We start from the raw sequence: 12,666 nt of genomic DNA, 5'->3' as shown, positions 1-12,666 counted from the left end.
CTCCAACACCTCTTCTGGACTTCTTCGTCGTTGGCGACCCGCGGATAAGAAGGCGCCAATTAAGTGGATTTTAAACATATAATAGAGTACGTTATAACCCTATGCATAGAAAGATCTGGTACATACGACCACAGGGTGTGGAAAACAGGGCTTCCCGTCCGCTCAGCCGTACTTAAGCCACACGCCGGGAGGTTAGTAGTTGGGTGGGTGACCACCAGCGAATCCCTTCTGTTGTATGTTTTTCGTTTCTTTTTTTCCTCTCAACTGCTGCTAGCATAGTCAGTATGCTCCTTGTTTTATTTCTTTTTGTAGCCAGAAGTTGTAGTCACGGTGCGCCGCTAGTCAGTACGAAGACCATGGTTGGCCGAAAGCAGGAAGTAGTTGTGTCTAATTCATCTCACAGTGAGTCGGGAGAAGGATATACTATAAATATCCGGAAACACAAAAGCGATCGGATGGACATATCGTACCGATTATTTCTGATCTAGGTTTCCAGATAAAGAATAATCAAACAGTCTTGCAGGAAGCGATTAAAATAGAATGTAAGCGGTACTAGGTCAGGATAACTCCGAGCAACGCTCAGCTATACACCTAGACGAACTTCCATGCTACCAAGATATCCACATACCATGTTTCGTTGTTGCTGTGGGTATTTCCCGGACGTCAACTATAGTCACTACCATGGGTATAAGCACTACTAGAACATAGACCATATCCTCTGATCAGAGGATTGCGTTGTACCGCCATGCACATCAATAAATAATATAACGAACCAGAAAGACTGCCTCAGCCAGGAGAATATAGAAAAAAAAGTATAGTGATAAAAATCCTTCCCACAAAGCGTATAAAGCGTATAATACCAGAACCACCCGAACTCCAAATCCCCGTCGTAGGAAACGTCTCAAGAACTCCGGAACCAGACCCTCTATGACCAGCATGAGACTAACCGCATTACTTTTTTAGCCTTCCCGGATATTAAACTCGTAACCTTCACTCCGGAGCAGCGTGATACTTCTCAGTAGCTGAGCGGAACAACTCCTGTTGCTGCCGTAGAAGCTCCTCCTCGGACAACCCGCTCTGCTCCATCTTGCTCTGCTTCTTCTCTCGCGACTAGCGTAATCGATCCATGTTAGCCGGACAATGCCACAAACGAGGTAATGGTAACAGCCACATACCTTCAACTGCTCTTTGTGTTCCTCCGCGACAGCAAGGACATCGGGGATGTAGTCGCTGAAACCGAGATCACGGAGGGCGCGCTCGACATGTTCGCAGGCGATGGTCTTCTTGGCTTCCTTTTCACTGATATCGTTGGCTTCGGAGGAGATCAAAGTGATGAATTCAACGCAGCATTCCATGAGGAGATTGCGAGCATCTTTGGAGAATGTCTGGCCGGATGAAGGAGGTAGGATCTCGGTGATGATCTTTTGAACCGTCGCTGTGAGTATGGTTTGCGATTTAGTATATAATGGATATTTGATTATATTTTATACTGAGTCCGAGGGAGGCAAAGCAAAGGGCGACGAGTCCCACTGCCATCAAAAGTGGGGGAGTCGATGCGACGCGACAACACGGCGGAAGGCGACATACCTTTAGGTAGCGACAAGTCGTCGTTCGCTAGGAAAATCGCAAGTTAGCTTGACATCATAATATCGCACCAGGAAGTAATCTGGCAAAGAACTTACCACTAAATTCGCGATCTGACATGATGGGCGACAAGGAAGGGAATATACGAAACGCGCGTTCTGCACACTGGTGGATGTTGACTCCAGATTCGAAAGTATGTATTGAGACGGTGCGCGGGGAGCAACTGGTTGGTATAAATAGCTGCGATTAAATCCCGGCGCGGAGGGACTCGTCACGGAACGGAAGAACCGCCCGGCAGAAACATACCGCCTCTGGGGTTTTTAATCTCGGTTCACAGCTTTTTTTCGGTTCATGATTTCTTCACTCATGCAGTGCTCTTCGCACAACAGAAAGTGAAAAATGGCTTCACTTTTCATGTTTTGCTTGCTCAATTCTTGAAATTCTTCAAGGAACTAACTTCAATGGTATGTATTTCACACATTTCACTTCCTTTCAATTATCATGATGAACATCGTTGTCGCCCCTATCATACCATCTATGGTGACGTACACTGTCCAAGCCAAACGGACCACTGAAATATTTCCTCACTATCGGAATTTGCCAATCAGTCATTGTATTGTACATTGCTGACTTATTCAAAGAATCCAGGTGCAATCTTTCAAACAACAAATTTACGCGACCACACAATACCTCACTTCGATATCCGTAAGGTATGCGTGATAATTTTTTTCTATGCGTCCACAATTGTTTACATGATGATCACATTACATTCCATGCTAAGTATGAAGGTTAACGCCTAATGCTTCCGAAATGTAACCTGCTTTTCATCTTTCGGCTGATTATGTATTCTATCTTGCAATACGTTCTATATTGAGTCTTGTTGACGGTATATACTGACTGTCTTCATAAGAATCATCTAGTTGTAATCTACGCCTGGAATGCCTCCAGAGCCTTGTCGTTCCACCTAGTTATACCTGTTAGCTTTTTTGCCTGAAATGAAGAAATTTCAAATCACTCACGTGAAGAACTTCCCAGTAAGCTCGTTAGGAGCGTCCAAAACCAGCTTGGCCATAACATGACCCGGCTGCTCTGGCTTGAGGAGCTTGCCCTCCTTGTGGACCGTCGTAAACTTGGCATGCATCTGCGGCTCCAAGGTCGTAGCATGGTCCTCGCGTAGCTCCCGCTGCATCTCGGTGTCAACCATGCCAGGCCTGATCGAAATTGTAGTAACCTCGGGTTCTTCCTCTCCCAGGCTCAAGGCGAGATGGTTCATGGCCGCCTTCGTCGCACCGTAGAGAGCCCAGCCCCTGTAGGCAGAGACGGCAGCACCCGACGAAGTGAAGATGATTTTTCCCTTGGATTCACGGAGGGCGGGAAGACCGGCTTTGATCTAAGCAGATGATAAACACCCAATGCGTCAGCTATCCAGGTCCCAGTCATGTACCGCTATCCGCCATAAGGTTGAAAGACTCGTACTCACAAAAGCAACAAGACTGATAAAGTTCACGTCGAATCCGTGCTTCCACTGCTCGAAATCCGCGTCCTTGACCTTGCCTACTTGTCCAAGCATGCCGTGGTTGAGGACCATGCCGTCCAGACGACCGAAGGACCTGAGAGCCAGGTCCACGGCCTTCTGACCGATGGAGAAGTCAGCCAGGTCGCCATTGAGCACCTCGACTTGCTTGCTGTATTGCTCCTTAAGCTTCTCGAGGGGTTCACGGCTGCGGGCGATCACGACAACATTGTGGGATTGGGGCGCCGTGAGGAGGTATTTCGTGATGGCGAGGCCGATTCCTGATCGTGTGTGCCTGATCAGTGGCTTGCTCGTAGAGTTGAGTTTGCAATGGAAACGTGGACGGGCTGGATAGGATTACCTCTTGAGGCACCGGTAACGATGATGGTCTTGGACATTATGCTTTGATGGTACGGCGGAGATGGTAGGACAGGGTTGTGGTACTATATGATCTGGTTGCACAATGATAGTGGCTGAAGTGTACGAAGAGGGGAATAAGTTTGAGTTATCGCCGGCTTTGGCGGGTGATGTAATGAGGGGAACGTGGGGTGCTTGCCGGCAATTCCTCGCGCTGTTTCATCCGCCAGATTGAAGATCGAGCAGTAGGATGAACACACCATTATTAGGGTGTAGGTATATGGTAATGAGAATCAATAATTCTCTTTGAACATTACAGGACAAACATCTGGAACATTGGACTGGTGGTTTATGTCGCTAGATCACTGCATTACCTAGCAGCGTAGACATCCTGAACCCGCTAATACTATATCCTCATGTTAAACTGTGTCTTAATATGGCACCATGTTTACAGTTTCAACTGTTATAGTCCACCTAGATTAATACATGTATGATTTACAACGTGTCACATCACTTCAACTCATTAGAAATCTAAGTTCCGGGGTAACCATACCACGAGGATTTGACTTTTCCGCGGAAAAGATATGCTGGTCGAGTGGAGTTGGTGGAGAGGGATAGCGCTCAGTATTATCATCATTGACTTGAGTCTTTGTTTATGTGCGGAATTTATATTCCACTGACCGACTTTTATGGCGCTGTCAATATCAAAGCAACAGATATGAAGTGCCACCGTAGATGGGAGTTGGTACGGCTATACGTTGCGGATATCAGAGATCGATTCATTTTCATGAACGTAAGTCTACTGAGTACTTCGAGTCTAAATGCCATTCCCTACAAGGAAAATGTATTGGAAAATTCTAGAACCCTTGCCAAGGTACCTAGGAGATCTGGAGCGAATCCACTGAATATCATGAAGTCCGTGGGGAAGCCGTTCCCCGGTACCCTGAGTAGTGCATATGGGTCTACCACTCGAATCGAGAGTGACTCTCAACCCCTGCTTCTGATACCAAGAAATTGATTATAGGGATTCTAGTGTTATCTCATAAGCACGTATTTTTCTTCAGAACGTTTATTCCGCTAATTGTCAGGGGATGGACGAAGACCCGGAAACGTCTGGACCTCCGGAATCGGCTGGGTGTCCGAGTTCGGAACGCTATCTCTGATCAACAACATCACGCAAGAGAGCAAAGTTGGTTGCTCTATCAGGGTTCCAAGATACATTATCAACAAGGGACATCCTGATGCTTGTTGATACAAGGTCAACCGGCCCGGTCAACTCGGGAAGGGTACCGGTTGATAAGGGCAAATGCAGCGGCAGGGTTGCAAAGTAGTAGTAGGTATCTCATCCGGGAATCATCATTCGAAGGGCGCGATCCACTCTGTTCTTCGAATCGACTTTCCCGGAACTACCCCGCCACTTTTGTTTGGAGCTCTGGAGATACCCACTCCTATTTATATAAGTTTGACAGCGACCCAAGATGACAGTGCTAGGAGGACAAAATTCCCTATCAGAAATTGCATTGTGATTCTATGAACTTGAGCGCCATTGTTACCCGAGAACTCTCAGACAAGTCATAGCTCCAATTCCAACATGCCAACCGTCATTCTTGGAGGAGGTATCATTGGCTCCTCAATTGCCTATTACCTCTCTCAAAGTCAACCGCAAGAAGAAATTCATGTCATTGAATCGGCATCCGAGCTGTTCTGCTCTGCCTCTGGCTATGCTGCTGGCTTCTTAGCTAAGGATTGGTTTGCGCCTTCTCTCGCGCCATTGGGAGAGTTGTCATTCAATTTACACGAGTCCCTTGCTGCTGAGCACGGAGGACGGCAGAAATGGGGTTATATGAAAGGTGTGGCGCTGAGCTTAGGCTCTGTGAGCAACAAAGGAGGTGCTCGTGGCGATGATTGGCTTCGTGCAGGTACCAGTCGCGCAGAGACGGCTGCAGGCACAAGCCAGTACGGGGAACCTCAGGTCCCAGAATGGTTGACGCAGCAGCAGGGGGCGAAGGTAGAGCAAATCAGTGACAAGGATACGACTGGTCAAGTGTAAGGCCGACTGAATTCTTGCGCAATGAAGCAAATATGCTGATTATTATTAGTGATCCCTTGAGGTTGTGCAGGTTCCTCATGGACAGCTGCACGTCACGGGGTGTCAAGCTTCACTATCCAACAAAGGCTTCATCACTTGTCAGGAATGAGGCCGGTACCATTACCGGCGTCAAAATTGTGAACTTGAATACGAAATCCGAATCTACCATCCCCTGTACGAATCTAGTTGTCTGCGCTGGACCGTGGACACCGCAGGTCTTCCGTGACCTGTTCCCGTTCTCCAAAGTTGCACTCCCTATATATCCGCTCGCTGGGTATTCTTTGGTACTTCACTCTCCAAGACATACTCTGGAACACGAGCAGAAAAAGTATCATGGTGAGACCCATGCTTTGTTCACGACATGGCCACCATCCTGCGGCTTTAGCCCGGAATTATTCTCTCGGGAAGGGAGAGAAATCTACATTGCGGGTTTGAATACCAAGACAATCCCACTTCCGGAACGAGCAGACGACTCCCATAAGTCAGTGGACCAAAAGGAGATGGATAGACTGAAGGCAGCGTCTGTTCGCCTGCTTGGGAAGCTTGCCGAGGGCAAAACGGAATCGAGTGACGAAACCCCGAACGTGAACGACCTGAAGATAGTCCGTGAAGGCCTTTGTTTCCGTCCTGCTTCAGATCGTGGCACACCTTTTGTGGGGAGAATTGACGACAGCTTGTTGGGAGAGGGCATCAAGACCACCACAGGAAGCAGGAAGGGTGGAGTATTTGTCGCTTCGGGCCACGGTCCTTGGGGCATCTCGCTTGCTCTTGGAACTGGAAAGGTTATTGCCGATCTGGTGGAAGGGGTCCAGCCTGCAGTAGATATCAGCGGGCTGGGTGTGAGCCGTCGAGGCTTGGAACGTATATAGTCGCCTTTGCATCATCAAACCGCTTAGATCGGTTAACTTTTCTCAATAGAATAATAACTTAGACTTTTCCCCTAACATATAGACTATAAACCAATAGCAATCTAGCCCAAAAGTTCACTACGAAGAAAGAGCTGAGTAAGGTACATGCTGAATATGGACGCCTCAGGCACCAGAAGCTTCTCCGAGATTAGTCAGCGCGGCCGCCACGAGATCGAAGCTCTCCAGAATCTGCAATCAAGAGCTGGGGAAACCACGTCGCGCTAACGTATTTGCTCTGCGCTGTTGCAGCCTTCGCGTACTATTCATCTCCTCTAGATCCTCGACCTTTCCACCTATATCCCTTTCTTATTACCGTCCAGCAGTCCATCTTCGCGAAACGAGCTTGGCGCAACACGATCCACCATGGCCAACTATCTCGCCTCCATCTTCGGTACAGAGCAGGACAAGGTCAACTGCTCCTTCTATTACAAAATCGGAGCTTGCAGACATGGCGACCGCTGCTCCCGAAAGCACGTTAAGCCGTCATACTCTCAGACGATCCTGATGCCGAACATGTACCAGAATCCCGCGTACGACCCGAAGAGCAAGATGAACCCCAGTCAGCTACAGAACCACTTTGATGCTTTCTACGAGGATGTGTGGTGCGAGATGTGCAAGTACGGCGAGTTGGAGGAGTTGGTTGTCTGCGATAACAACAATGACCGTGAGTCGCATCCATTCATATCCCTTCCCCGGATAGTGGTAAGATATAGGCTAACATAGAGTTTCTTCTTCTCTAATAGACCTCATCGGAAATGTCTACGCGCGCTTCAAATACGAAGAAGATGCCCAGGCCGCCTGCGACGCTTTGAATTCACGGTGGTACGCGGCACGACCTATATATTGCGAATTATCACCGGTTACAGATTTCCGAGAAGCTTGTTGTCGGTTAAATAGCGGCGAGGGGTGTGTACGTGGTGGATTCTGCAACTTCATTCATCGGAAGGACCCCAGCAATGAATTGGATAGGGATCTTCGTCTCAGTACGAAGAAGTGGCTGAAGGAGCGTGGCAGGGATGCGAGAAGTGTCAGCCGCAGTCCTAGTCCGGAGCCGACCCGGAGGAGGTACTAGGAGGGCTCTGTGATTTGGATTGTCCTTTGTGTTGTTCTATATGCGGCGTTGGGGGAGAATGACCATCATCTGTCAGCTGTATTTCTATTTTAGTTTCTTTACGCTATGATATCAACTGCATTTGCGATATCCGCAATATGGTTCTGGATTGTGTTAAGGAATGAAACAATTCTTATCTTATAGTGATACTACTTTTTAATATTGGTTTCTGCTATAAAAAACCATGCTGCTAGAACCTACTTATATCCCAATCGATCCTCGAAGTCATAAATAAACATTGGACGACACAAAGAACCTCCAGTCTTGGCATCCAGAACCAATAAACGCGGGGCCGCCGGCGCGTCCATCGCGTCGTCCGTCGCATCCAATTTCTTTGTCCGGTCCATCCATTCATATACTCCCCGCATAAAGGAGACATCATATTCCTTCCAATCTACAAGAGAAACCGCAATGCACAATCTCACGATATAACCACTTAACTTATGACACCCTCTCCCTCAAAGTGCAATCAACCTACATACAAAATGCCCCGATACGCAGAAGACCACGACCGCTACGATGACAGCAACCGCGCATTTCTCCAAGCCTTCATGGCGCGGTCCACCATGACCTTTACACAAGCAAAGCCCGTTCTGGCTGCTATATTCTCCATCAAAGGTAATCCTCCATACTCTACTCATACACCAAAATACCAAACTAAATCCGGATCAATATAGACGACGAACAAGTTTCCCCAGAAGACATAACGGAAGACGACCTCCAAACCTACATCGCCGCCGCCAACAGCGCCATATCCCCCTTCGACCTCGAAATCCGGAGCATACTACCCCAGATTGAAATCAACAACAACAATGACCCTCCCCCAGCTCCGGAACGAGTCTACGCTCTCGTCAACACAACCAGCGACGCCCTCACCCAGCTCGCAACCACATACTCCGCCGACGAAATCGCCTTCGTGAAGCGCATCCTCGACGCCATGTTCGACACATACAATACCCGCCGCCAGGAAGCAATGGTCATAAGTAGTATGCAGGCATTGCAGCTGGCCAAGGCTGGTGCAGGGGACGCAAATAGACGAGAGTCAGGGACACAGCAGCAAGCAACGCAGGGAGGCGCGGCGCAGTCGTTGACTATGACGCAGGCGGAGACGATGCTGAAGCAGCTTGTCGAGCAGGGGTGGTTTGAGAAGAGCAGGAAGGGGTATTACCGGTTGAGTCCGCGCGGGTTGATGGAGTTGAGGGGGTGGTTGGTAGCGGCGTATAATGATGAGGGGATTAGGAAGATTAAGTTCTGTGCTGCGTGCAGGGATATCATTACTGCTGTGAGTTGGAGAGTATTCCTTGCTATGCGGGTTTGTTGGCTAATGATTCTGTGATTGTGTTTAGGGCCAACGATGCGGAGACCGCGATTGTACTGGACGATTGCACGATCACTGCATGCGGAATTTCTTTTGTATGCAACAGGCTGAAAGCTGTCCTGTGTGCAAGACTGCGTGGCCGGGTGATAGATACGTTGGTGAGCGCGCGATTACTATGTCTGATCCGGCTGCACAGAGGGCTAGACGGTCGGCTGCGAATACTCAGCAGGCGGAAGCTGGGCCTAGTACGCAGTTCACGTTGCCTGAACTGGATGTTGAAGATGAAGCGGATGGTGGTGAGGAAGAGGCTGGGAGTGATTGAAGAAGCTGGATGATGATTAATAGGATTATGTTATAACCTTAAGGCTGCCTACGGAGCATGTCGCGAAGCATTTGGGCCTGCCATGACGCTCTCCGGTGCGATCAGGACTTCGAGGATCGAAGGCTTCGAGCACTCGAGAGCCGCAGGACACAGGGTCACATACGCCTACAAGATCCTCCTGACGGAGAGGGCGCTTGTATGATGCGTATTGAGGGGATCAGCAGTGGTTGACCCGTTAACCAGCCCCGGTTCTACGACCACTCAGTGTGTCTCCTACAGACTACCATATCTGGTATCGGTCGAAGATGGTCATAATAGATGGCCACACCGTTTCGAAAGAGTCGAAAGAAGGAGGGGTTTGGTAAAATGGCAATTTGTCATGTTACATACCACAGAGTAGGAATTTGAAGCTATTCCCACTAATCTTCTATACAGAATTTTGTCATACCGGAGGACGATAGCTGGTGTTGGTTGCGAACGGCTCCGATCATTTCTACTATCTCTATATTCTCATCTCGCATCTACTGAAGATACGCTCAGACATTAATCAAGTGGCATTACTATCATCACTATCGTAAAGCATCAGAAACATTAAAGTATCATCGTGATATTACACGGCCCATCCCCTCTTTTTGCACTTTCGCTTTTTTCCTCATTTTTTTCTTCCGTCTTTTTCTTCAAATTTTTTTCTTTCATTTATGTCTTTCCTTTTTTCCTTTCCCCCCCCCCCCCCTTTTTTTTTTTTTTTTTTTTTTTTTTTTTTTTTTTTTTTTTTTTTTTTTTTTTTTTTTTTGTACTTTTTCTTTTTCTTTTCTTTTCTGTCTTCTTTCATCTTCTTGTCAAATTCCTTTCTCCCATCACCAGCTCGAAATCCCTCCCTCTTCTACCCCAACAACAGATTGTAAAAGGCGTGAACATGCCCGTAGATCCACAAACTCCTGATGTAATCGACGTACCCAATATTTCATCATCTCGTTAATACCAAGCAACATATGTTGAAGTAAACGAAGAAATCAGGCAAACTCAATCCCAAGAGCCGATATAAAAACCAACCCCTCCCTATGGCAAGATCGAAAGATCAAGCAACAATTCATGTAAAATGAAGAAAAATCAGGCGATTTCAACCCAACGACCATATGTAAAACAACTCTCTTTTGTAAGGTAAGATAGAAAGATCAAGCAACAAATCATGTAAAATGAAGTAAAATCAGGCGACTTCAACCCAACGACCATATGTAAAACAACCCTCTTTTGTAAAGCAAGATCGGAAGGTCAAGCAGCAAATCATGAGACATATTCAAGAGACCAGAGTGTCAACCTTAAGCCAAAGAACCAAGGTAACCCCGCCCTCAACTCATCTAGTCAACAACAGGGGCACACAACTCCGCCTCTCGCTGACGGATCCTCTGACGCGCCGTGATCCCGCTCATATCTTTGATGTCAATGTTTGCACCAAAGGTCAGGAAGAGGTTGACAACCGCCATACGAGACTCCCAAGCTCTATTAATGCACCATCCCTCGCCGAGCAGAAGGTTCAAAGGCGTGACACCATTTCCGTCCTCAGCATTCATATCAGCGCCGTAATGGAGCAAAAGTCTAACAACATCGTAGGAAACATTCGCCAACCGATCAACAGCCCAATGCAATGCGGTTCGGTTGCGTGCGGTAGTCTCTGGGCTCCAAGAGCTGGGGCTCCGTCTGAGATACAGATCGCTGCCGGTGGTTGTTTTAGCATTGGGATCACACCCATTCGAGAGGAGGAGCTGGACAGCCGGGGTGATTCCTAGTCTGACGGCGAGATGCAGAGCAGTGAGACCCTCGATCGAACGGGCTTTCACATCAACACCGTACTGCATCAGGAGCTGGATTATAGCCAGGCATGGGTTCTCGTCGCTTGCTTGTGCGAGGTCGAAAGCATACATCAGTGGTGAGTGGCCATATTCGTCTTGCTCGTTGACGTCGGCGCCTTGCGTGGAGAGAAGATGCTGGACAACGTCGATGCGGAGGCCCCACACGGCGTAATGGATAAGAGGGGTTTTGCGGCTCTCGGTCGTGGCGATAGATTGGCTCTGAGATGAAGCGGTACCGAGCTCGGTGGCTAGGTATTCGAAGGCGTCGAGGCTGCCGTGACTTGCAGCGTACTGGATGAGGTCAGGCTCACTGTCGCGTTTGATTGCGTCTTCTCCGTCACTGGTGATGACATATTTGGTAACGATTTTCACCATGTGATAACTCTGGCTCTCTATGGCACGGGTAATGTGATGAGCAGTCACTCGGGGACCCAGGTTCAATAGCAGGCGGGTAACACCGATCAGATGGGCGTTGCTGCAGGTTATGCTGAGAAGTCGATCCATTTCATCGTCCCTGAAGCGCACTCCGGCTTGAAGAAGGAGGTTTGCGCATTTAGAAGGAGTATTATCTCCGGGACCTCCTGTTCGCTCACCAATGCCCTGAACGCTGGAGTTGCAAGCTTCAGATCGGATAGCTTCGCAAAAGGCATGCTTGAGAACGTCGGGCCCATGAGGACTGGGAAACAAGTGGTGCTTCTTGTAGTCGAGTAGCAGCGACAATGCCTTCGAGTACCAGAGTCTCGCGGACAATATGATAGATTCATCTATTCCGCGGGACGGCTTGTTCAGCAGCTGACTGCTCGAGAAGAATTCAATAAATCTTGCCACCACCGTGAGATGACCATTGCTGATGGCATCCTCGAGGGGGGTGGTCCAATATTTGAGGCTTCGAGGGGCCGGGTCACTTTTTCCATGATGGAGGAAGAGGGACACAAGCCCAACATCTCCCCTTATGGCAGCGTAGTGTAAGGGTGTTATTTCGCGTAAGCTGTTCCGATCCTTGAAAACAGCATGTGGATTTGCTCCGTACGTCAGCAGCATGGCAACGGTAGTTAGGTCTTCAGGGCATTCAAGTATAGCCCGATGCAAAGCCGTATAGCCATTTTCATCGCGTCTGTTGGGATGATGACCTTCAGCGATCAACAAACTCAAACGGTCGTAGTTCAGCTGGCGTGCTGCTTGCAGGAAAGGTAATGAGACTCCCATCTCCGTCCCGCTCGAGACTTGGGTGTCCATATCGCTCGACATGATGCACGAGAAACGATGGTTTGAGATGCGGTTTGGATGGGAAAGAAGATGAACATGGGAAAGAGAAGAGAGAAATCAGTAGAGAGAGAAGTCTTTTTCCAGCCATCTTAATTCACTCTCTTCGAGCAACACATAAACAAGTATTCAGGCAGAATCACGACTCTGAAGGCGGTGACGCCAGTTTGCTATATCGCTTCTGCAGTTTTGCATTGTAGGGTTGGGGCTACCTTTGTGCGCGTAGTGAATTGCGCACTGCATATCTGTGGTGTGGTCATTGTGATGTGTGCGGAGGTATGCGGTGGCTGTGAGAGATTTCTCTCCATATTACCATGTATGAGATACCCGTGCCATAGCATTTACTGAAGT

At 48.4% G+C, this 12,666-nt stretch overlaps 7 protein-coding genes across 7 annotated transcripts; 4 read left to right on the top strand and 3 right to left on the bottom strand.

Annotated features, from left to right (window-relative positions):
• Nucleotides 1-740: 740 nt before the first annotated feature.
• Nucleotides 741-1,795, bottom strand: nctB (negative cofactor 2 transcription regulator complex subunit NCB2). The gene is made up of 4 exons (XM_026766398.1): nt 1,683-1,795; nt 1,588-1,614; nt 1,176-1,435; nt 741-1,110 (listed from the first exon to the last, which is right to left on the bottom strand). Exons 1-4 carry the CDS (start codon nt 1,702-1,704, stop codon nt 991-993), a joined length of 429 nt encoding a protein of 142 aa, XP_026625918.1. The 5' UTR covers nt 1,705-1,795; the 3' UTR covers nt 741-990.
• Nucleotides 1,796-1,866: 71 nt separating this feature from the next.
• BDQ94DRAFT_144132 (uncharacterized protein) lies at nt 1,867-2,611 on the top strand. Its single transcript, XM_026766397.1, has 2 exons — nt 1,867-2,048; nt 2,226-2,611. Exons 1-2 carry the CDS (start codon nt 2,046-2,048, stop codon nt 2,382-2,384), a joined length of 162 nt encoding a protein of 53 aa, XP_026625917.1. The 5' UTR covers nt 1,867-2,045; the 3' UTR covers nt 2,385-2,611.
• BDQ94DRAFT_144130 (SDR family oxidoreductase) lies at nt 1,867-3,663 on the bottom strand. Its single transcript, XM_026766396.1, has 5 exons — nt 3,459-3,663; nt 3,065-3,378; nt 2,604-2,974; nt 2,226-2,548; nt 1,867-2,048 (listed from the first exon to the last, which is right to left on the bottom strand). Exons 1-4 carry the CDS (start codon nt 3,493-3,495, stop codon nt 2,512-2,514), a joined length of 759 nt encoding a protein of 252 aa, XP_026625916.1. The 5' UTR covers nt 3,496-3,663; the 3' UTR covers nt 1,867-2,048; nt 2,226-2,511.
• Nucleotides 3,664-4,653: 990 nt separating this feature from the next.
• Nucleotides 4,654-6,496, top strand: BDQ94DRAFT_35556 (NAD(P)/FAD-dependent oxidoreductase). Its single transcript, XM_026775569.1, has 2 exons — nt 4,654-5,500; nt 5,554-6,496. Exons 1-2 carry the CDS (start codon nt 5,046-5,048, stop codon nt 6,410-6,412), a joined length of 1,314 nt encoding a protein of 437 aa, XP_026625915.1. The 5' UTR covers nt 4,654-5,045; the 3' UTR covers nt 6,413-6,496.
• A 160-nt stretch (nt 6,497-6,656) lies between these two features.
• Nucleotides 6,657-7,705, top strand: BDQ94DRAFT_144128 (zinc finger CCCH domain-containing RNA-binding protein). Its single transcript, XM_026766395.1, has 2 exons — nt 6,657-7,115; nt 7,195-7,705. Exons 1-2 carry the CDS (start codon nt 6,815-6,817, stop codon nt 7,521-7,523), a joined length of 630 nt encoding a protein of 209 aa, XP_026625914.1. The 5' UTR covers nt 6,657-6,814; the 3' UTR covers nt 7,524-7,705.
• Nucleotides 7,706-8,047: 342 nt separating this feature from the next.
• BDQ94DRAFT_170590 (non-structural maintenance of chromosomes element 1 family protein) lies at nt 8,048-9,404 on the top strand (the record flags this gene model as incomplete). The annotated part of the gene is made up of 4 exons (XM_026771526.1): nt 8,048-8,180; nt 8,240-8,844; nt 8,909-9,176; nt 9,226-9,404. 4 exons carry the CDS (start codon nt 8,048-8,050, stop codon nt 9,402-9,404), a joined length of 1,185 nt encoding a protein of 394 aa, XP_026625913.1.
• A 1,156-nt stretch (nt 9,405-10,560) lies between these two features.
• Nucleotides 10,561-12,300, bottom strand: BDQ94DRAFT_170589 (ankyrin; the record flags this gene model as incomplete). Its single annotated transcript, XM_026771525.1, has 1 exon — nt 10,561-12,300. One exon carries the CDS (start codon nt 12,298-12,300, stop codon nt 10,561-10,563), a length of 1,740 nt encoding a protein of 579 aa, XP_026625912.1.
• Nucleotides 12,301-12,666: the final 366 nt, after the last annotated feature.

This window comes from Aspergillus welwitschiae, assembly GCF_003344945.1.
Source record: "Aspergillus welwitschiae strain CBS 139.54b unplaced genomic scaffold BDQ94scaffold_17, whole genome shotgun sequence".
NCBI classification, from domain to species: Eukaryota; Fungi; Ascomycota; class Eurotiomycetes; order Eurotiales; family Aspergillaceae; genus Aspergillus; species Aspergillus welwitschiae.
This window is presented reverse-complemented; position numbering and strand designations above follow the sequence as displayed.

Bases quoted from the DNA above. Each gene is read 5' to 3' on its own strand.
- nctB (XM_026766398.1), bottom strand. From the start codon at position 1,704: ATGTCAGATCGCGAATTTAGTG. The intron at 1,615-1,682 runs GTAAGTTCTTTG...CGATTTTCCTAG, and splicing joins GTCAGATCGCGAATTTAGTG to CGAACGACGACTTGTCGCTA. The intron at 1,111-1,175 runs GTATGTGGCTGT...CGATTACGCTAG, and splicing joins AACACAAAGAGCAGTTGAAG to TCGCGAGAGAAGAAGCAGAG.
- BDQ94DRAFT_144130 (XM_026766396.1), bottom strand. From the start codon at position 3,495: ATGTCCAAGACCATCATCGTTACCGGTGCCTCAAGAG. The intron at 3,379-3,458 runs GTAATCCTATCC...ACACACGATCAG, and splicing joins CGTTACCGGTGCCTCAAGAG to GAATCGGCCTCGCCATCACG. The intron at 2,975-3,064 runs GTGAGTACGAGT...TCATCTGCTTAG, and splicing joins TTATCAGTCTTGTTGCTTTT to ATCAAAGCCGGTCTTCCCGC.
- BDQ94DRAFT_35556 (XM_026775569.1), top strand. From the start codon at position 5,046: ATGCCAACCGTCATTCTTGGAGGAGGTATCATTGGCTCCTCAATTGCC. The intron at 5,501-5,553 runs GTAAGGCCGACT...GATTATTATTAG, and splicing joins AAGGATACGACTGGTCAAGT to TGATCCCTTGAGGTTGTGCA.
- BDQ94DRAFT_144128 (XM_026766395.1), top strand. From the start codon at position 6,815: ATGGCCAACTATCTCGCCTCCATCTTCGGTACAGAGCAGGACAAGGTC. The intron at 7,116-7,194 runs GTGAGTCGCATC...CTTCTCTAATAG, and splicing joins CTGCGATAACAACAATGACC to ACCTCATCGGAAATGTCTAC.